General features: G+C 42.0%; 1 protein-coding gene across 3 annotated transcripts in view; it reads right to left on the reverse strand.

Moving 5' to 3' along the window:
• Nucleotides 1–7,361: 7,361 nt before the first annotated feature.
• RSPH14 (radial spoke head 14 homolog) overlaps nucleotides 7,362–21,250 on the reverse strand; it is an 85,605-nt gene continuing 71,716 nt past the window's right edge. For all 3 annotated transcript variants that reach the window (XM_061370675.1, XM_061370674.1, XM_061370673.1), the window contains exons 5-7: nucleotides 10,077–10,302; nucleotides 8,606–8,739; nucleotides 7,362–7,689 (exon numbers count right to left, since the gene is read on the reverse strand). In XM_061370675.1, the coding sequence (XP_061226659.1) occupies nucleotides 7,448–7,689; nucleotides 8,606–8,739; nucleotides 10,077–10,302 (602 nt within the window). In that variant the 3' untranslated portion in view covers nucleotides 7,362–7,447. The remainder of the gene's footprint in view (nucleotides 7,690–8,605; nucleotides 8,740–10,076; nucleotides 10,303–21,250) is intronic.

Here is a 21,250-nt window from a genome sequence, read left to right on the forward strand (position 1 = left end):
CTCAGCAGCTTGCTTTGGTTCTAGTCTGAAGACTGCATGTTGCAGAGGGCAGGGGTGGGATGTTCACAGACGGTCTGGCTGCTGCCTGGAGCACTCCTCTGATGTAGGATTTCATAGAAAAACTGCTGGCTGTTGTGGGCAGCTGATCAAACCTTTTCTCTTTAGCCTAACAGCTGAATGCCACCTTAGGCTGGAACCTAGGGAATTCAAAGGCAGTTTCAGGATTTTAAGGAAGAAAGTGGCTTTCCTCCAATTCTCATGCTAATTGTCCATGTTACAGCCCTTGCTGTGTGGGCAAAACCACAGCACGCAGCGTGCTGGGTATTCTGATGCTTGAGAAATGGGAACAGTGAGCACATGCTTGCTCCCAGTGTTTGGCTGTAAATGTGAAACACTCCAGTGAGTGGAGAGACTCCAGCTATAGCTCTGGCTAAGAGCACAATACACATGCATGGCACGTACAGCATAAATAATACATCTCTGGTTCAAAAGATCCTGAGACAGCTTATCCTGTCAGGTAAGATCTAGGGTTACAGCTTATGTTGGTGGACTTTAGTTAGATCTACAGGCTTATTTTAAATGAACTGCGCAAACTAAGTAACTAAAATTCACCTAATAGCACTCTAGCCAAGTACAACACGATGTATGGAGAACTCACACTAGACAAATCAGACCCTTCCTGTTAAGAATCACTACATAATTTTCAGGCTAACTCCTGAAAAAGTGTATCCACGCCCCATTTATGTTTTCATTTTTTCTGTACCAGTCATAACAAATGTTCATTATAAATGATCCTGAGAACACTCTGTTCTTCCAACTCAGAAATGAGTTTTATTCCTGTTTTATTATTGAATAAGCTCATGTACTGAAATGCTGGGGGAGGGAAGCTCTGTGGATTCATTCAGGATACATCTGCAGAAACCATGCCTTGCTCTGAACCAAAACGTCTGCCTAGGGTGAACGAGGACATGGCACAAGGCTGAGTTCTTCATGTGCAGGCGATTGTTGTGATGAGAGCATCAGCAGCAGCTGTGATCACCAAAGGCTCCGCTCCTGCTCAGGTCACTTGGTCAACTGGCCAAATGAGGAATGTTCACATGAAGTAAAAGGGCACAGAGGGGAGGAGCAGAGAGCAGCGATAAATACATGCACCACCAGCAGTGCCTGGGGAAAAGCTGTAAGGCCCTGGTTATTGGCTGTGAGGAGCACTTGGATTCACTGGTTTGAAGCCTGGGCTGGGGGAGTTAAAGCTGCGGTTCCCCGCGAGGAGGCTGTTCATGGGCCGTGGGTTCACAGCAGAGTTCTGAGGAAGCGCTGCTTTTAAAACGTGTTTGCTGATGGCGTGTCCCAGCGTAGGTCTGTGCCCTGCTCCCGCAGCGCTGCTATGGTGTAGCGAAAAAGCGAGAGCAGAGCCGAGCTTCCCGTTGTCCACACGGTCCACACAGTACAGTGTGACGGGTGTAACAACAGAGGGCGATAAGGCACTGAGGAAAACGGGAGATGCCAAACCCCATCAGCTCGTACCGGGTGGCTGTTTTTTCATGGAGTGTGTACCGCAGGCCTGTGCTCACTCCTGTATCCACTAGTGGTTCCGATGGACAGCACACCCAGCACCAGGGCCTAAGGTGGTTATCACCCTCAGTACTAATGAAAGAGGCTGCCTCTTTTTCCCTCCTGAAGAGCACTGCAGCTCCCCATGTTCTGTGGAGCTGTGAAACAGAAACATTGCCCCTCTCCTCACCTGGCAGCACTCAAGAGCAGAGCAGCACTGGCACAGCTGTGCCAGCAGCAGCCATGCTCTTCTGAAGGGACCTGGATGAACTTCGAGCTGAGGTGAGTGCGAGCTTTACCTTTACAAACTTCACTTACATTTAAAGTATATTCAAACAAATTGCTACAATGGTTTTCATTCGTTCAAATTGCAAATGTTGTCTTGCTAAATAGAGGCCTTGTGCTTGAACTTCCCAGCATATTAATGTGTGTGTAGCCATAGAAAAAACATTCTGCCCTCCTGGTTTAAATGGAAGCAGGCAGATTTGACTTTCCCAGATTCTTTATTTTGTCCTTGGACAAAGCTCTCACTTCTGTGCATTTTTAATATGATTTTTATTTATTTATATGCGTATTTTAAATGAAGTGTATGGTGGGAAGCAATAATACTCCCTGCTTTGGAACATAAAGAGGTAGAATTAAAAGCTGCCATTTTCCAGAGCAGGACAGAATAGTTTCCAGCTCCTGGACTTCTGAAAGCAAATGGGGACAGTCTGTAGTTGGAAGAACAAAGAGCCATAATGTTCCTAACCTTCTGGAGACTGTTAGGAAAAGCTAATATAGATGTCTGTGCATTAAAATGAGCTCTGCCAGAGTGGGACATGAGCCTTAGACAAGAAGATCTTGTCTTCTGGTATCGCTGAGACATGCAGCCTGTTTGAAGACTTGTCTGTGCAGGGTGCAACTGAATTAATTCCAGCACTGACCCAGGACCACATTAATTATATCTGGGCCTCAGTCATTGTTGGCTTCAGCCTTAAAAAGACCAACCATTTGTCTTTGATGTTAAAAATCTACCTAGGTGCTAATGTCATTGTAGTGTGGAGCACATAGTGCTAAAAGCAAAGGCTTGCTGTACACACAACATTTCTTTTGAAACAGTGAGTTTAATTACAGTGCATGAGAGTGCCACATCCTGACATGTTAATTGAAGTATTTAAATGTGTATGAAGCAATTCAAAAGGGTCTTTAGCATCTTTGTGACCAAGTCTGTGGCAGCTTTATTATGGAGTGCACTCTACTGAAAGCTAAGTCAGTCCAAGGGAAGCATTCCTCAGCTGTGTTTCTCTGATCCAGCTCATTGTTTTACTGGCACCTAGAATACTAATTAATTGCCCAGCCTCCCCAATTAGGGACCATTGTCTCTTATCCCAAAGTGGGAAGTTGGCTGTAGACAGCTGTGGCACTCCCCCTGCCCATTGTTTATGTCAGTACTTCCCTGGTCCTTAGTCTGTAGCTGCTGTTGAATGAATGTTCCACACTGAGATGACTGTATAGCCAGCAAGCACCAAGCACCACTCGAGGGCTCAATCTGTGCTATGGGTCAGAAACAAGGCTAACCTGACAAGGGAGGCAACAGCCACAGGAAACTCTATAGTACAGGTTGCCCAGTTAGCATCATGTAATACTGTCAGTGTCATCATCTTCTTGGTGAGGTTCATAGGGAACATGATTTGAACTGCTGCCTTTGGACTTGCTAGGACAGGTGACCCTTTTGTTTTATCAGGATGTGAGTACAAGAAGAATTTGAGGATGCATATTTCATTTTGTGCACTGTCTAAAGGGAAAAACTCAGCAGTGAAGGAGTAACTGGAAGATGTCAAACACTGCCAGGGCCAAAGGGTATCTTGGGTTAACTCCAACCTGTGTGTTAACTAGTGTTACTGCAGCATCAGCACACCTTGTTCTCCTTTGTTTCAAGGCTTGGTGTACCTCAGAAAAAAAGGAAAATCCTTAATCATAAGGATTTTTTTTTTAGGTATGGAAATTCTCTAAGTGATTATTTGCTAAATTACAGGATCAGTCAGTTTACCAATTTATAAGAGTACTGGGAATTCCAGGCCTCAAAATCCAGGCTTATGCTGTGTATTTCTAACTAATTCTTTTTACCCTGTCATTTCTGTTCATGCCACTGGGTTATTTTTTGTCTCTCTCCTAAACCTGTTTTGGGTCAATGTGGACATTTCTTTTTCACCACTGGTTTCTTTACTGGTGAAAACTTTTTCAAGGACATATTCTTGATTGCTTTGATTTCCCAACCACTGTTGCAGAGCTGTAATCTCATCTCCCAGCTCATGGTCACTGCTTTAACAGGGGGATTCAGAAATACACTGAAACATACCCCCCCAAATTCCTGGATATCTTGGTAACTGCTAACATTGGTAGATGGTCTTGATATATCTACGTGCTGGTTTGATGCCTTGTTACTAAATATATGGGTGGCCTATAGTAGAAATCCTCTAAAATTATCTTTCTTTCTTTTCTGTTATATCTTCTAAGAACCAGGGTATGGTATTTCCTGCCAAATAACTTAAAAAGAAGGCAGGTCTACGTTTTCCCAGGGAAAACCAGCTTGCATTAGAACATTTAGTTAGGAGTTGTACTTGACTAATTTCAATTACATTTGAGATCTCAAAGGCCTTTATGAAATCAAGGGACATTTCAGATATCAAATTTTGGCTGAGAATCTCATTTTAGGAAGGAGATTTAGGAACTGGCATATTACTATGGGAGCAATTGTGTGTTACATTTTAATATACCCTGAAGAATGATTTTGTAGAATAAAACCTGACCTTTTAATTCTGGTTCTATATAGTCAGGATCACAAAGGAGATAGTGTCATGTTCCTCTGCTCTATAAGATAGAGCCATACCTGGGCTCTGTTGGGGTTTGCTGCCCTGTGCCTGTGCTGTATTCCTGCAGTGGGGCTGAGTCTGCAACACCAAATATGTGGGCACCAAGATAACACAGCTCTAGAAACTCCCCAAGTTACCAAATGGTGTTCTGCAAGAAAGAGCATTGTTTCTGCATTAGCTCATGTTCTCTGCAGCATCTTCTGCTTGACACAGGCTGTTTAACTCTGCCACCATGGTCATATGTTGTGCTGTGCCCCTGCAAGAGTTTATCCACTGCAGTCCTGTCAATAAATTGTGAAATTGAATTATATCTGCAACGTTTTTGTCAGTAGATACAGCTTTGTGAGTAAAAAAAGTTAATAATGGCTGTTCTACAGGCACACTTCAAATTCTGGTGTTTGTATAGGCAGTACGTGGTCAGTATAGGCCAAAGGAATTACTGCTGTGATTGAAATATCATGGTTTATGTTGTCAGATACAATAGTGCCAAAGAGTTGCTGAGACAAATCAGGGGAAGGGGTGTCACTAAAACTGTTATTTCAGCGTTCAGTTAGGGCTTTGTTCTGCTTTTGTACTGTGCACGTATATGAGAAAAGACCATTGATATCATATAGAGCTCATATTGGCTTAAAGCAAGGATCTACTGCTTAGAATGCAGTACCTAAGGGCCAAGGCAGCTACATTCCTGCTAGTCAGAGCAGTTCAGTCTGGATGGTCTTATTTCTACACCTGAACAAGCCAATTGTTTTGCACAGTCATTGAAGCGGGATACCTGGATTGCCAGGGAGTCTGTCACAGAAGGTTGGTACTGAGGTGAAATGATCATTGTCACTGTGTGTTCCTGCAGCACTTTTGTAAGTGTAGACAAGCCCACTGTTCTCTGCTGTTCCCTTGTCCTTCACTGAACGTTCAGCATGTTATTCATCTGCCTGTCTCTCTGTTACTGAGTTGGGTGCATTCTGGCATCAGTATGCATTACATATGAGTGCCTTATGTATGTAAGTGTGTTTAAAGGCAGAGTTCCTCCAAGATCCTGCCTGGAGGGAATGAATCCAACTGACTCAGTACTTGTAAATCACCCTTTTGGTAGGTTACGGAAGGAAGCATTTCAACTTTAATCACTCCTATAAGTTTACCCTTTGTATAAGGGTAGTGCAGTCTGTGGTGTGACAGTGGGTTTCTGCAGTGAAAAAGCAGCCCTGACACACAACCCCTTTATACAGATGATGCAGCTTCTTTGTAGCTACAACTGGTAGTATCTAGGTATAAAAATACCACATGAGAGCAAGGCATGAGTGAAAACAAATAGGACTTCCTGTGAAGCTGAGTCAGCTGCATTATCACACCTCTCTTGGTGGCTGGGAATGGCCAGGATTTGTCCTGCTGGCCTCCTTTAATTCTTTGCCAGGGCTTTTTGCTGATGCCTCTTCAATTACACTCTTAAAACTGCAGACAGAGAAATCTGCAGCATATCTGTAGTGACCTGCCTTGACTACACAGCAAGTAAAATGCTACTGAACTTTCCATCGCTTCCACTGCCCATCAGCTCTAAACACAGGAACCACCTCATTTCCTTCAGGCAATTTATGTCTTGTTGGATGGGCTGCCTTACACAAACAGCCTGAATTTTCTGTTATTCTCAATTCTGTGAGGTAAAAGGGTTTTTAAAAAAACTGCTAAATTTTTTAAAGAAAATAAAAACTGAACGCATTTGTCCAAAACAGGGGATTGACATTTTCACTTCTCTGTCCTGTTTATCTCGTCTCTGTTTAGACAGCTGTTAATCATAGAATACGAGAGGTTGGAAGGTACCTCTGGAGATCGCCTTGTCCAGCTCCTGTTGGAATAGACCATAACATTAGGATCAGCTTTCCTCTCACCCCGTCCTTCTCCCTCAGAAGTGAGCCACAGTGGCAAAACTCTTCAGTTCTGGCTCAACGCTTCCATTTCCATTGTACTTATTAACTTTTGTACCCAAAGGATAGATTACAGCTGTACAAAATGACAAAATACCAAGTACCAGCACAAACGCAGAGGCACTTTTGTTCCATACTACACCCAGTTTCAGATAGACCCCTCTTTTGTTAGAGGCAGTGGAGCCTGTCACCAGCAAACCTTCACCAAGCTTTACCCTAAAGTTTTTCTGACTTACTTTCCTTTTACTTGGACAATTGCATGAGGCAGCCCTGAGCCTGGATCCAAGCATGCAGAAGGAGAAAACTTGCATGTTTTGATCCTCACCAGATTGAAAACACAAGAGCAATCACTACAGCTAAGGCTGAGGAGAGGGCTGAGGGGGCTGCAAACTAAGGTGAGGGCTGCTACTAAAACCCTCCTTGAGGAGTCATTAGCTGGCGGTGTTGGAATGTTACATGAATAAACCTTATCACAGGGACAGGGTGAGACTGAGGGGCTCTTAGCCCAGGGCAGTGGGGTCCATCTGCACTGGATTCACTGCTGGCAAGTCATACATTAGAAGGGTGCTGATAAGTGTTAGGTTATATCGCAGGCTGGGAAAGTCTCATAATTCTCTTGGGGAAGCCCTGCTATGACATTGCCATCGCTTTGCCTGTAATGATGCTGTAAATGGTTCCAATCCTATGTTCAACAGTTTACAGCAAAACTGTAAATTCCTGCTGTTGGGTCAATTTCTTGGCATAGACAAGGCTGCTGGAGAGCTTCATTCTGAACTCCTCTTTCTAATAGAATTAGTTATTGTTTGATAGGCTGAGGTTTCAAAAGAAGAAAGGAAAAGAAATGCAAGAACATGATAAAGGAACCAGAAAGGAATGGTTTCTTGTATCACAGGAGAAAATCTTGGTAACTCCTGGTGGAGAATTCCAGACTTCCTAATTCCTTCCCCCCCATTATTCTGCTTGTGAGCTGCAATATAGATGTGAACTGTTAATCAATGACTTCTCAGGAGGAACTGATCCAGAGAAACTGAAAGAAGAGTTTTGAAGGAAGGGCTTATTTAATCATGCAACTTTTACAGCCAGACAACAACAGAGGGCAACAGATCTCTAGGAAACTTCACATCTTCAGTAAGGTTTCCACTGGATGACACTGATGGCAATTTTGGCAGCTCTTTCCACTGCCTTGCTGGGATCCTTCAGACACTGCTGAAACGTATCTAAATGGTTGAGGAGAGTCTGGCGCCCCTTTGGTAGCTCAGCCAGCATGGTGAGGGCTTTGATGGCACTCAGCCGGGCTTTGCCACCTTCCTCAGCAGCCAGCTCCAGCAAAGGTGGGATGGCTCCAGCCCCTAGGGCTGAGAATCGCCCTGTAGAGAAATAAGCTGACTTTAAAATGCGTTGTTGCATACAACCAACGTGCTTTTGAATTGTTACTGTCTACTCCCTGGCCAGCCACAGCTCTGAACACCCCAGAGTGTGCAGTGCAAAGAAGTCAGACATGCTTTCCTTTTGAAGACCAAGGCTAGCTGCCAGCTGTTTATTAAGATGAAAGATCTTGGTTAACTTTATCTGCCCTGCATGTTATGATTTCACTGGCAATGAATTATCTAAGAATATACGAGGCACCAAGGGATAAAATAAGGTGTTTGGGGTTGGGTTAGATGCCCTTAGGAACATCCTCCATGCTTTCATTTTAAAGACACTTCAAACAGTGAGATCCACTCCTGTGTTGTCTTCAGAAGCAGGGGGGATGGTTGCAGAGGAGGTCTGGAACACAACTGCTGTTATTAAGAGTCATTTATGTCTAATTATTCATTCATCCCACTGAAAATTTTCAGTGTCATGTAAGTGACTTGGGAGAACTACAAACCTTGTTAATATTCATTCCTCTCCCAGCTGTGAGAGAGAAACTGCCTCTAACTACAAAAAGAGTTTCCAGACAGTAGTGCTCCTCTGCTGAGGACTGGTGATTCGAGTAGCTTCAGGTGTGTGGATCTCTGTGGTGCCTGGGCTTGAATGGAAGGTGTTCCCCTTCTGGAGAGAAAAGGTGCAGGAGGGGTAGGTAAATAACTTCTTGACCTACTTCAGGTGAATGAAATGTGAGATCTACTGTCCCCTCTAGGCTCTGTGGGGGAGCAACAATACATATAACAACAGATAGAAAGAAAAGATCTAATCTTACAGTTTCTCGAAGAGCTTTAACACCATTAGAAACTGAGGACTAAGTTGGCTTAGAATTGGGTTTCCAGAAAGTATTCCAAGAGAACTCCCCCTGTCTCTCACCCTGAGGTTTGATAGTAGCAAACATCAGTGCTCCTGTTGCACTGGCTTGGACTTCAGGATCTGAATCTTCAAGCAGGCTCACCAGCACAGGAATAACTTCTTCACACACCTCATTTTTCCCTTCTGGATGAGTACTGTGCAGGAAAGATGGTTAAGTTGCTTTCTTGAGCTGTGCCTGCAAACCACACAGCTGCCCACAGTTTCTCCCCAAGCCTGGATCCCTGCAGCCCTCCTTTGTTTGATGACAGCGGTGCTGACACAGTCCTCCTCTCTGTTCTCTTTGGAGTCACAGCTTTCTGACTGTTGGACAGATGGCAAGTGCCACTGCTTGCCACAAAGAAAAGAAAGGGGATGTCTGTTGTGCCTGGTGTCTATGAAATCTACTTGCTGATACAAGACTGATGAGATCATGTTAACCGATGTGTGTAGGCTTACCAATTGTTTAGACGGTTTTTAGGTGATGTTTGGATTATTTGTTTTTTACTGTCTGCCCCACACTGGAGATGGCTGGGCAGCAGCAGGTACCAGGATTACGGTTTAATGTGCTATGACAATTCAGGTAGAAACCTGGCTGTTGAGCCCTACACAGATTTTAAAACCTGCTAAGTGTGGGGTCTGCAGTTATTAATGCTCACAGGTCCATTCTCTCTCTTTCTTTCCAGCCTAATGAGGAAGTATCTGACATGGCCCAGCTCCTATGGGGACCTGTAGCTTAGTTGATGTCCGTACTCAGGTTGCATTTCTGCTTTATTACTCATGTCATTGATACTCTCTTGCTTTTCCTATAGGGCCTTACCTTGTTACAGGACATTAGGAAGTGTTTTGTGCCAGCTGATAAGTAAGCTACATCACCTGCAGACCTTCTTAAACCAGACATCTGCTGAGTACTTTTATTATATGCTGTGATTGCAGGGCAGTGGACTGGAATTGTTCCCTCTATCCAGTGTTCAACCCACAAGTGGAATATAAAGACTACTTTTGCTGATCCATCATTGATGTTTGTAGCAGCCTGTGTCAGAAAACAATTTCTATTCTCAATCACACTGAAAGCTTCCCAGGATCTTTAGTTTTTAGAGAGTGAGCAGTTGTTCAAAAAAACAAGGGAGCTTCTCCCTACTTTTTCCTGCTCCCTACTCCTGGTCAGAATCTTGTTTTCCCATTTCTCATGCATGATTTTTTTCTTAGCAGTGCTGAGAAAATAATGAAAAATCCTGATTTCACTGCCAACACCAAAGACAAACAGAAGGATAAGGAATGACATTTACTGATCTGCATTTGCTTTCTTGAGTATTTACAGCACTTACAGATTTTAGAAGTCTTCTATGTGTGTGTGTGTTGAGGCTGATGCTGCTTTACATGGGAAATGTGACAGCTTCAATGTGTAGTGGAACACCACGGTAAACTAATGACCTTGACTCCTCGTGAAATGAGTATATTCTTGGGCTCATGTGTTATAGACAGGTTTCTTTACCTGATTTCTAAGAGGACCCAAGCTGCTTTGCTTCTGGTGGCCACTGATGAGTGTGTGAGCTTTTCCTTCAGGACAGTGATAACATCAGCTGCTAGAGCTTCAGAAGCCTCCACACGCAGACAGTTGGAGAGTGTACCAAGGATTAGCTCCTGGATTTCCTCCAACTCGTTCTTCAGTTTGGATACAAGTAGGGGAATCAAACCGGCATGCAGTATGCCAACAGCGCCTACGGGAGGAGACAGAGGAGGAACACAGGTGGGCTGTGAGTGCATTTACTATTTCTACTTGCACTTCCAATTTCTTAATAGGCTCAAACTACACATGGTAACTCATTTCCTTCCAATGTGAGAGATGGAAACTACTACAACACTGCTCTGTTCATAAATGCCATCTTAGCATTGCTTCCTCAGGAAGCTTCCCCAACAGTCCTGGAAAGACAACAGCCCAGGCAATAACCAAAATGGCAATTGCTCTCATGTTCCCAGTTTCTCTCATTATAATATCTCTTCCAAAATTGTTCTTGCTAAGAAAATATAGGGGAAAAAATATGTATAAAAGTCACCTTAGAGCCAGCCTTTCTAACTGCTCTTTCTAACTGCTGAGAGAGCCTGAGATGTGAGACTTTACAGCTAATAGTTTGATTCTCCACTATGGTTTCTGTGGGGGAGGTCAAGATTTTGGAAGCTGTCAGCTTCCGCACACGTCTTCGTAGTAATTCTGTCACAGGGAAAACGTAATTTTTGAGCTTTCCAGCAGTCAGTCTCTCGCACTGTCTCCTAAAGGAAAGAACAGTCAAGGCACAGAGGTCATCATTTACCCTGCAATGGCTGTCTTTCCTATGAACAAGCGTCTGATCTGTCTGTACTAGTTCAGAAAGTCCCCACTGCAGCAGCAATGCCATGGGAAAGCAGAGAGCAGAACGTACTGTCCATGAGTAGCTATGTGAACACAAAATTCACTGGCTGTCTTGTTGCTAAGACTGATGCTTTGGTTGCTAACAGAAATGCGGCTGCTTTCAAAGTGATTCATATATGGTTAGATAAGGAAGTTTTGTGGATGGGAGTCATCAAGGTATTTTCAAATGAATCTCCACAGGCAGGGATAAAAGGACAAGTGGGACAGAGGTTTTAATGACCTTTGACAGCGCATGGGAGAACTTGACAGTCAGCTGAAAAACATGATTCTAATCTAGAGGTTGTTCTGTGCTACATATTTCTGAGTTTTTGCTGGCATTGAATAGCTTCTTACGTTACTAACTTATTAGGAACCAATTTAATGCAAATGCAAAGAAACACCTTGAGGTGATACTATTACAGCTTTTACCACCTGTGCTACATTTGAAGGTCAGTTGCTGTGAGGAAGTAGTAAGGAAAAACAGTCAGACAGTTCAGTCTTGAAGGCTAATGAAATTTAAAACAAAGATTTCTCCTGGTGCAGAAAGACAATGTTATCTTTGAGGCTGTGGCTCTGTGCATCACTGCATGGAGGGGATGGCACTTTTAGTATAAAAACACCTCAACAAACCAAACCACCAAATCCAACCTTATGTTTATGTCCCCTGGAGGAACGTGAAGAGAAGAAAATTCCCAAGGATCAGCTCCAGCCCGTCCATACTGCTCCTGCAGCAGGATGTGGTAAAGGAAGCCTGCACTCTTGGTATGGTGAAGGACTCTCGAGCTGCCTGAGAAGGAGGCAAAGCTTGGACAACGGACTCCATCCCCAGCAGTATCTCCCTTGACAAGGATTGCAGGTGTTTGGGTTGTAGGTTATAGGCATAAACGGGTTATGGGGGATTAGACAAGAGTGGTTGGGAATACTTGGTGCCCTACGGAGTCCCAGGCAACAGGGAGCCCACTAGTGAACTGCTCCCATGGAAGTACTTTAATGCAGTCTCGGAGGACTATAAATCCTTCATATCCAGATTGGCATAGCCACACTTCCCTCTGATCTTTTGAAATAGCTTACGAAAACCAAGATTTTCCAACGACAACTTTCCAAACTCCTGCCAGAGTTTTTCATTAAGATAAACCATGTAGCCTGTGTGCATGGAACAGGGATACCCAAACTTCTCACACAATCATCATCACACATCAGTACACCTCCAAATGCTGGGTTGCTGTGGAAATCAGTATGAAATCAAAATTTGGGAGGTACAGCTTCAGAAGAAGATTAATGAATTGGAGGTGATAGATTTATAAGCTGACACTCTGCAGCAAGCACCTGTTTATTGCACAGTTGCTTTGCCAGGTGATCTGTGATACTTTTGAACAAAGCCCACATCTGGACCACGGGACCTTAAAGTAATTTCATTCTCTCTAGATAAAACACTGAACGTAAATGTAAATAAAAGTAGCAAAGAACTGAAGCTTAAATTCCACCCTCCCCCAGAGCCATTGTGGATCACGTTGATACCAATCTTCCTTGGGGTAGTGCCACACCATAAGTGTTTCATCACATCATTTCTTAACCAAACACTTGTTCTTGCACAGAGTAGTCGGCATTCTGCCCAGAGAAGCCATTGCTTGTCTTGATTTAGGTTCCCATCCTTCTGTAACAACTATGGCTAGAGCATTCTGCCCACCTTTCTCATGCTGGCAGACATTATATTTCCTTTCCCAGACAAGTATCCATCACTATTTCTTATACTTGCTTTCAAATACTTAATGGACATTTTTAAACCCATCATCTTAATTTCCATTTTTAGTTTCTTTAATTCCTTCTTTTTCAGGACTTCCTTGCAAACTTACTGCAATTCTCTTGATTGCTTCATTTATCAGTGTTCAGGTTTCACTTTTGTGTGTCTGTCTTTCACTTCTCTTCAAAAATATCCAACAAACACAAACACATTCAGGTAGGCAGTACAGCTTTCAGCAGCCCTGCACTTTATTCCTTACTTTGTATGAAAACTTGGGAAGTTTTCATTTAAAAGAAATGTTTTATTTTACCAGGCCAGGTTTCTGTACCAGGAGCTTTCTTATCTACTGTTTTTGTCAGCCTGTCCTATCTGAAATGTTATTGTGCTGCTAAAGGGAGCTTCCCAGTATAAATATAGAAACAAAGATGAATTGTTTGACCTTGTCAAAAGTCTCAGTGTGATGAAGAGAAAGGGTGGAGAGGAAAGGCCACCAACAACAGGAGACTACCTAACACTGAGACTGAAATTTCCAGATGGAAATTCGTCATGGTTTTCTCAAGGGAACCAAAGGGTGAAAGGTCTAGGAAGGTAAAAGGGAAAAGGGAGGAGACAAAGTCAGTGGAAGGTTGTTTGAGAGACACTTGTAAATTAGGGCAGTCTCAGATCCTTGCATCTTGCTGAGCAAGCAATAGGAGGGGAAGGGAAGCTGGTCTTTCTACTAGCCCTCTACTGAAAAATGCAGCAGCATCCTCAGGATCTTGAGTTTCCATTAAAATAATGCCCTTCTGAAGGTGGTTTATCTGTTGCCGAGTGTTCAAGATACTCTGGGCATAGTGAAGTAGTTGGGAAAAATATAATCAAAATGCAAATAGTTGCATTTGCAGCTGCAGTTAACATCATTATTGATCTGGTTTTCTTTTTTACTTGTAGGCTTCCCTCCAGCTGCTTTTTATCTGAGCACTCATCTCTTCCTTCTCACAACCCTCTGGACACTCTCCTCCCTTTTCAGACTCCTTTTTCAGACAGGCCCAAGAGAAGTCGCCAGTGATTCCGTTCTCTCAGTATGGCTGCAGGGCATGTAAACAAATGAAATTTTGGAGAAGACAAAGGCGTCACTTCTAGTACATAACAGTGGGGGTTTGTTTTGCTTTTCAATTACATAAATCAATTAAATCACATTACAAATCCTTTCCTTTACAAATGCCAGCTTTCAACTCAAAGCCATTTAAATGTTTGTTTTGGTAGGAAGCATGTGGCCACAAAGTGATGTACCACTTAGGGTAACATAGTAAAATAATACATAAACAGGGATTCTATAGAATATTAACATGTTGTTGACACCTCAGATGTCTCTGTGATGTTCATACAATGATTTGAAATGCTTAATATGAGCATTTCTATTTAGGAAGGGTAACACGGGAAAGAAAAGCAGAGCCAGATACAATTGGAAGAGAAAATGCTGCTCAGCATCTTGGTGTACACCAATACCAAGTACACAGTACAACAGCTGTGAAATCGCCGGAGGGGGGGCTCACTGCCTGTGAGCTCCCAAATGATCCTGACACAAGTTCCAGACCTGGCAGCTCTCTTGCTGGCACTCCAAGACACTAACACCATTTTAGAGGTAACAAAGTGTTTACTGAACTAGTGAGTAATAGCAGATACCATACAGAGTAAAAATGCAGCACTTGTATAAAGTTTCCTTTCCAAGTGAGAAGATAACCACGAAAGGTCCTTCCCTAGCACACCTCCCATAGTATCTCCTGCTCACTACTGCTCTCATTGAAAAAACAGGCATTCAAAATAATTATTCTTTAGCATCACTGAGAAGATTTCTGAGTCACCAGTCACAAGAGCACAGTCTGAAAACCCTGTAGTAGCTTAGAGTCAGCATTCTGAGTCTCAGTGTTTCCAGCATTAAGGCTGTGTAGGGTGTAATTAGGGCTGTGTATTAAGCGAGTAGGTTAAATATAATAATAGTATAAAACTGGGCTGAAATTTCTTTCTGGTAAGTTTAGAGCAGGAGCTAGGCCACATTAAATTACATAGAACTCACCTGCCTGTACCCCATGAGCTTTACCAAGTCTTCAACTAAAATTCGTTGACATCTTTGAAATCCAGAATATTTTCCTCTTCTTTGCAACAACAACCCCCCGCCTTTCAATGATAATTTAACAGGAATAAACAGTAATGTCCCAAATGATGCCTATGCCTAGAAACAAAGAGTATCTCTACTTTTACAGCACTCAGAGGTGGGAAGTCCCTTTTTAAATGAAATGAAGTGCTATTAGGATGTTCAGAGAATTGAGAAAAACACTGTATATATTGGTATTGGATTAGGAATAGTAAACAATTCTATTTTCAAACCATTTCAAATCTGTGCATTGGCTGAATGCATTTATCTTATGACAGCCCTAGGGATTTACCAGGTATAAATCATAGCCTCAATAGTAGTGTGTCATATCCCCACTAAAATACAATAGCTATAAACTATAAAAGCATGATGGGATTTGCTTTTCCAATACTAAGGATTTTGGGGTGTTATCTGAATGAGAGACATAGCAGAAATTAAGGTTATGAAAATATGAAAAAGTCAGCAGTACACTGGAGAAGCACATAATGTGCCTGCCTCTGGGGATCCTTTAAAAATCCAGAATGTTTGCAGCATTAACAAGGAACAGGAAAGGTTGGTCTGATAAATAAGATGTTCCTAATCCTCAGTAAAGAATTAGAGAGACTCTAGCATACCTTGCTTTTAGTTTTAGAGACCTTGCTTTAGCATGTGTAAAACTGTAATATCAAAGCACCACTGAAAATAACCCAGAAACTCCAAGTAATACAGCTGCATTATATATCTGCATTGGCTTCTCTAATGTAATTTAGAAATCCAAGAAACATACTTTTTTTTAGTTGTCATTTTGGTAGAAAATAAAACACTGCCTGTGACTCCCTGCTTGAAAGCAATGGGTTTAGCCATCTAAATCATTCATTTTTATGAAGAAGAGTAATAGCTGAAGAACTTAACAATTCTGATCTACAGAATGTTTTTTATCACAGCATCTCTAGAAACTCCAGGGATGAATTAGACAGAGTACACTTGTGTTTCACATAGGGGCAGTTTACAACATGAGAAATACATCTTGGGTTCTGTTTTTGTACAGAATCCTGAGTTCATTAATTGACCAAAACAAGTACCCTACTGCTGATAGAGGCGTCTGTATGGGATCCTTTTAGGGTGAAAAACCACTGTGGTGGAAATACTGAGATATACTCTGCTGCAGTAGTGCATCATCCCTGAACTGTGGGTCACTGGTCATTCACATGACCAAGTATCTGAAGAAGTATCCAAAATAAAAGCAACTTTTCCCTTTTTTACTGAAACCCTATTCATACATTGTCACCTACAAGCAAGCAAACAAACAAAATGGAGGTGAAACAGAAGCAATGAAGTAAAACTGGCTTATGTTTTTTCCTAGCTCTGTTGATCGTCTGCTGGCACACTGAAGCACAAGCACTGATGCATTTTGCTGTGCTTTTATTCTGTTTCAGAACTCCAGCTGCTTGCACCTCCCATGTAATTAATCTTCTTGAAGTTTTCTAAATGTATAACTTAACTTATAGATCTGCTCATGCTCATTCTACCTACCTGGGTGAATGCATATGCATACGTGTAACATGCACTCAACTGATCTTGCATTCATATTGGCCATGCTAATTAGGAAATTCATTGGCTTTTATTTTTCTGACAAAATACCTTTCCATTTTTCAGGGAAATATCTTTAAAAACATAAAAATCAAATACTGAAAATATTCCTTCTTTGGTTTTAGGTTTTTTGTGGATTTTTTTTTTCCTTCTTGTTCTTTTGGATGAAGAAGGAAATGTCATCCTGAAATTTATTGATTTCCTCTACAGGGAAGACTTTGCCAAAACGCATGGAGGAAGGAAAACAATCTGACATAGGAACTACTTGTGCCAAAGTCCCAGATCAGTTGCTGCAGGGAAAATTCAAGCCTTCAGATCACTACCCCCAAGAGCCAATTCTCAGCCATTGAGTTACTGCACCACCTTAGGTTTCCCGGGTCAAAATTTGTCCTTTTTTTCCTGCTGGTTAGCAGTGCAGCCATGTAGCTATAAGATGAGCCTTAAAGGGACCAGTGCAGCCCTGAACTATAAGAGACTGATGACATTCTGCTTCTACAAGTACCTGTTGTGAAATGCAGCATTCACAGAAAGCAGTGAATTCAGTGTGCATGACAGGCTATGTTAACCTGCACTGGCACTTTCACAAACACTAACTTAACTATCAGATTTTGTACTTTATACCAAGCATGTACATCAGGAGTGTAGAAATTGTTAACAACTACTATAGCAAGTTTCAGTCACGCAGAAATTGATACTGCAAAGTGAACAGGACATGATCAGTTTGACAGATGTTCATACGCTTATTACTTATATTGTAGTAAATTTCACAGGTTCCTATGGAGAAAGAAGGTCTGCTTTCCCACAGAGGCTTATTGTGTGAGAGACCACTCATTTCCTACAGACATTATTGCCTAGCTGGATGGGGCAAACGGAGTGGATGAGAAGAGGCAAGAAGTTGTCTAAGTAATTGTTCAGGTCAGATGAACAGTTGAGAAAGCATTAGGGGCTGTTTGTCACTCTGTTCTGGGGTGCTGATGCTCAGCTGGTCACCACAGCTTGCATAGGGTGCTCAGGGAGGAGGCTCCTGCCCACTGCAGCCCACTGGCCTCCCCTTGATGTCACAGGAGAGGGGAGCAGGGAGGTGGGACCACCAGAGGCTCGGCAGGACAAGGGAAGCGTCCTCTGTGGGCAGCTGTCCGAGAGCAGGCAGCCGGCAGCTTCCCAGAGCCCTGGATAAAGCTTCCTATAATCATATTACTGCAGGGGCTAAAGCTGCCTGAGCGATTGGAGAGATACCCTTCAGGGTAAAACTGTGGCAGTGTTTTACTTACACTTTGAAGTCTGCCCTTAATGCACAATTGCAAGGTTTCAGGTTTCAGAACTTCTGCTGAGAGAACAGATTTTTAAAACAGTCTTTCTTTTCCTCTCTTGAAGCAGAAAAGCCACAACAGTAAAGTAACATGAATGAAGCTCAATAAACAGTTTTGATAAATATCTTAAATGTCTATACCTGGAAACTATATCTGTGCAACTGGAACACTATCACAAAATGGCATTACACAGCAAAATGACCCTTGTAACATTTTGGTTACCTTCAACGTTCACCTTTGCAATTAACCTCATATGGTGTATTAACCTCACAGGTGTTCAGGTGTAACAGCAGTCATGTTAGCAGTTTTATTCCTTAGGAGAAATATATTAAGATGGTGAAAATATTCTCTGAACTTCTGTAGTAGAACTGAACCACAATCAGAAATAGAGGTATGTGAGAGTTCCCTGTATAGGTTTGCTTATACCACTCTTAAACAATAAATGAGAGGCTTAAAGGAAGAAAATATCTAATCATGTGTCAGATACTGAGGAATTTAATCTTGAAAATGAACATAAACTTGCTTTGAGTATCTGAATCCTTGCACAGACTGAAAAACTGCAGATAGTACTAGAAGACAACAGGAGGAGGTTAAATGGAATATTCATTCAGTCTCATTGTACAAGCACTTCCTTTTTGCGTTTTCTTCACTGTTAGAAGGGTGGGAGATTTATTTTTTTGGTACTTTAAAAATTGACCGGGTAGAAATTTCAGAGAAGAAGGAACTGGAGAAATGGCAGTGCTGACACCCCCTGTCTGTACCTGTGATCTAGCACACTGGCAGGGCTGCAGTAAGTTAGAACTGCCAAAACATCTAGGAAGAGCATGGTATCATGGGCAGGTAAATCCCTTTCTGTTTCAGATGGTCTGACTTAGCAATTTTGTTTGCAATGAGAGTAGAAGAAACACATCTTGATTAGAACCACAGGCCCAGGTGGCTGCACGGCAGGAGTGGAGCTGTATGGAAAGGCAGACAGATTCTCCACTCAACCTGGTACTTTGCAGTTTCCATGTTTTCCATTAAAAGCCATGTTCTTAGGGGAAACTAATTATACTACTCAACGAAAATTGCATTTTGCTCTGAATGAGGTTCTACAGTAGGGTTTTCCAGTGCTTTAGTCTGTATTTTCTTTCCAGCAGTGAACAATTCCTTAATCTTAATTGAATACAAGAATGCCAAGGTGTGAGCTGCTTTGAGGGTGATTTGTTTTTCCTCTCCAGTAATGTGGCTCTTGGATTGAGAGCCTTATTCCTCCAGTGAGCTGTAAATCACAGATGTTTGCTGTGATTTACAAATCGGCACATCTGAACAGTACACTGATTTTCTGATTAGAGATGGATTCCTGAATGAGGCTCTCTGAACAAATGAATGAAGGTGTTCTTGCAAAAAGGCCTTTTGTATCTATGCTAGTGCTGTAGGACCCAAGACACAGCAACAGTTAAATGAACCTGTTTCTTAACCTGGACCAAAATATTAGGTCTACCTTCTGTAAACATGCCAGATTAAGCATAGGCATTCAACAGTGCTACTAATGTGCTTATCTTTAAGAACATTATACCAGAGGATTCAAAACACTGTTAAACAAAAGCAGAGAATCATATTTGCAATGATTATAACAGGTACCAGAAACGATTTCATCAGCTGATGGAAATTACTGTCATTTTAATCTGCTTTTAAAAGAGAACATAGTTATAAGTAAGTCTGAAAAATACATTAATTGAGAGATTTGATAAAGGGTTTATCAACTTAATCAGTTCATTTGTTAGGAAAAGTTAACATCATGTGCTTTGCTCATTTCATTGATTCCGTCACCCAGTGAGTAAGAATGTGATTCAGATGGCTAAATGTGGATTTCGAATGCCATTTTGGTATCTGAGGTAACACTTGGAGCTGTCAGGTATGACTGAAGACCTACGGAACACTTGGACATTTCTAGGGTGCAGTTGCAGGCCAGGTGGGATGCACTTGGAAGCTGAAAATGACCTTAGAGTCTTATGTGTGGAGGCTGTAAGTCACTTCCATGTCCTACTGGCATTGATCTTGTGCGTATTATTGACAGAGCAAACACTTCTAAAAGAGAGGAGGGGTAAGTCATGAGGACCAGCAGTCCAATGTATGCAATTTCCTATCAGTTTACTACTAGTGTAGTCGGAGACCAAACAGTCTTTTGTACACTTTTTCATCCCTCTGTCTAAAACTGCTTCACTAAAGAGACGGAGATCAGTTATAACTGGGCAAAGCTCCCACTTTGGATAGCTACTATGTGCTTCATAAATGATCCCTGGTTGATAGGTGTATCTATGTCATATCTTTATTGTTTATGTAGATACAAAGTCGTTCCTGAGCTTCCCAGAATTACCTGTGTGTCCTCAAACAGAATTTTCAGTCTTTTTTTTCTTTAAAACCAATTTCTTATTCCTGTTAATCAGACATAAGAAGGTAATAAAAGGGACAGGTAATAGTGCCTGCTGAATCTGTAGCTGGATCTCATGGTTCTCACATGAAGTAGAATTATTGTGTCAAGGATACAAGGAAATATGAAATCAGATTACAACATTTTTTCTAGGTACCTATTAAAAATATATATAATTGATTTGAGGCCTCAATTTGATACTTCTTTGGCTGGCAAGAGCATCAGTGATGAAACCAAAACACTCTGAAAACAACACAATTTGCCTGTTTGTTTGTTTGTTTGTTATTGCAAAGATCAAACCAAACCTAAATGCCTACCTGTGTCCTCAAGTGGGAGAGACCTACTTTCAACTCACTGCTTCAATGAATATTTAATCATTCTTATAAAATGGAAAACCTGCAAACTGGGAGACTGCAGGAGGGAAGAGGGTATCCCAAGGGTAACTGACTGTTGTTAGGCCACTTTACTAGGAGACCTTAAGCTGCTACTTTTTGTTTTAAAAGCTTTGATTTCAAAACATTCCTGGCCCTATTAATTGCATCTTCTTGTGTGTAATTCCCAAAGAATCTATATATTGTGATCTCAGGTGATTTTTGCCAGGTGTTTACTCTTCACAGATCTTTTCTTATATACTTTACTAAATAATCCCCACTTTCTTTTCTTGTTAAAGTTTGAAGGGGTTTGGGTTTGTTTTGTGTTTTTTTTCCCATTCCTTTGCTCTTAATAGTGAAGGATGAGGAAAGAATACTGCCATTCTCCTTTACAAAAAAGTAATAATGCAGCCCTGAAGGATGGGTCCATTACAAAGAACTACATCCCTTCACCTTATTTCATGGTAACGCTGTCTGTAGCTTCCTTCTTATGCAGGCTTTGGAGGAGTTGGCTCCATGTATCCATCACACAGCTCAGGGTAGGTGAGGCTGGCTTTGTAAAGGTAACAGCCCAGGGAAGGAAGCATCCCCCAGGGCTCCAGGTGAGCCTCCAGCAGCCCTCCATGTGCTGGATTTAATGCTTGTTTTTCTAAACATGGAGTCCTTGTCTTTAGCCACTGTGGTATTAGCTGTAACTCATTGTCTGGCATTCTCAAATGTCTCCCATGATTTGACCTCGTAG

The sequence above is a fragment of the Neopsephotus bourkii genome, unplaced genomic scaffold (genome assembly GCF_033783945.1).
Source record: "Neopsephotus bourkii isolate Nb327-2 ecotype Australia unplaced genomic scaffold, CSIRO-AGI_Nbou_v1 NB_1542, whole genome shotgun sequence".
In the NCBI taxonomy this organism is placed as follows: domain Eukaryota; kingdom Metazoa; phylum Chordata; class Aves; order Psittaciformes; family Psittacidae; genus Neopsephotus; species Neopsephotus bourkii.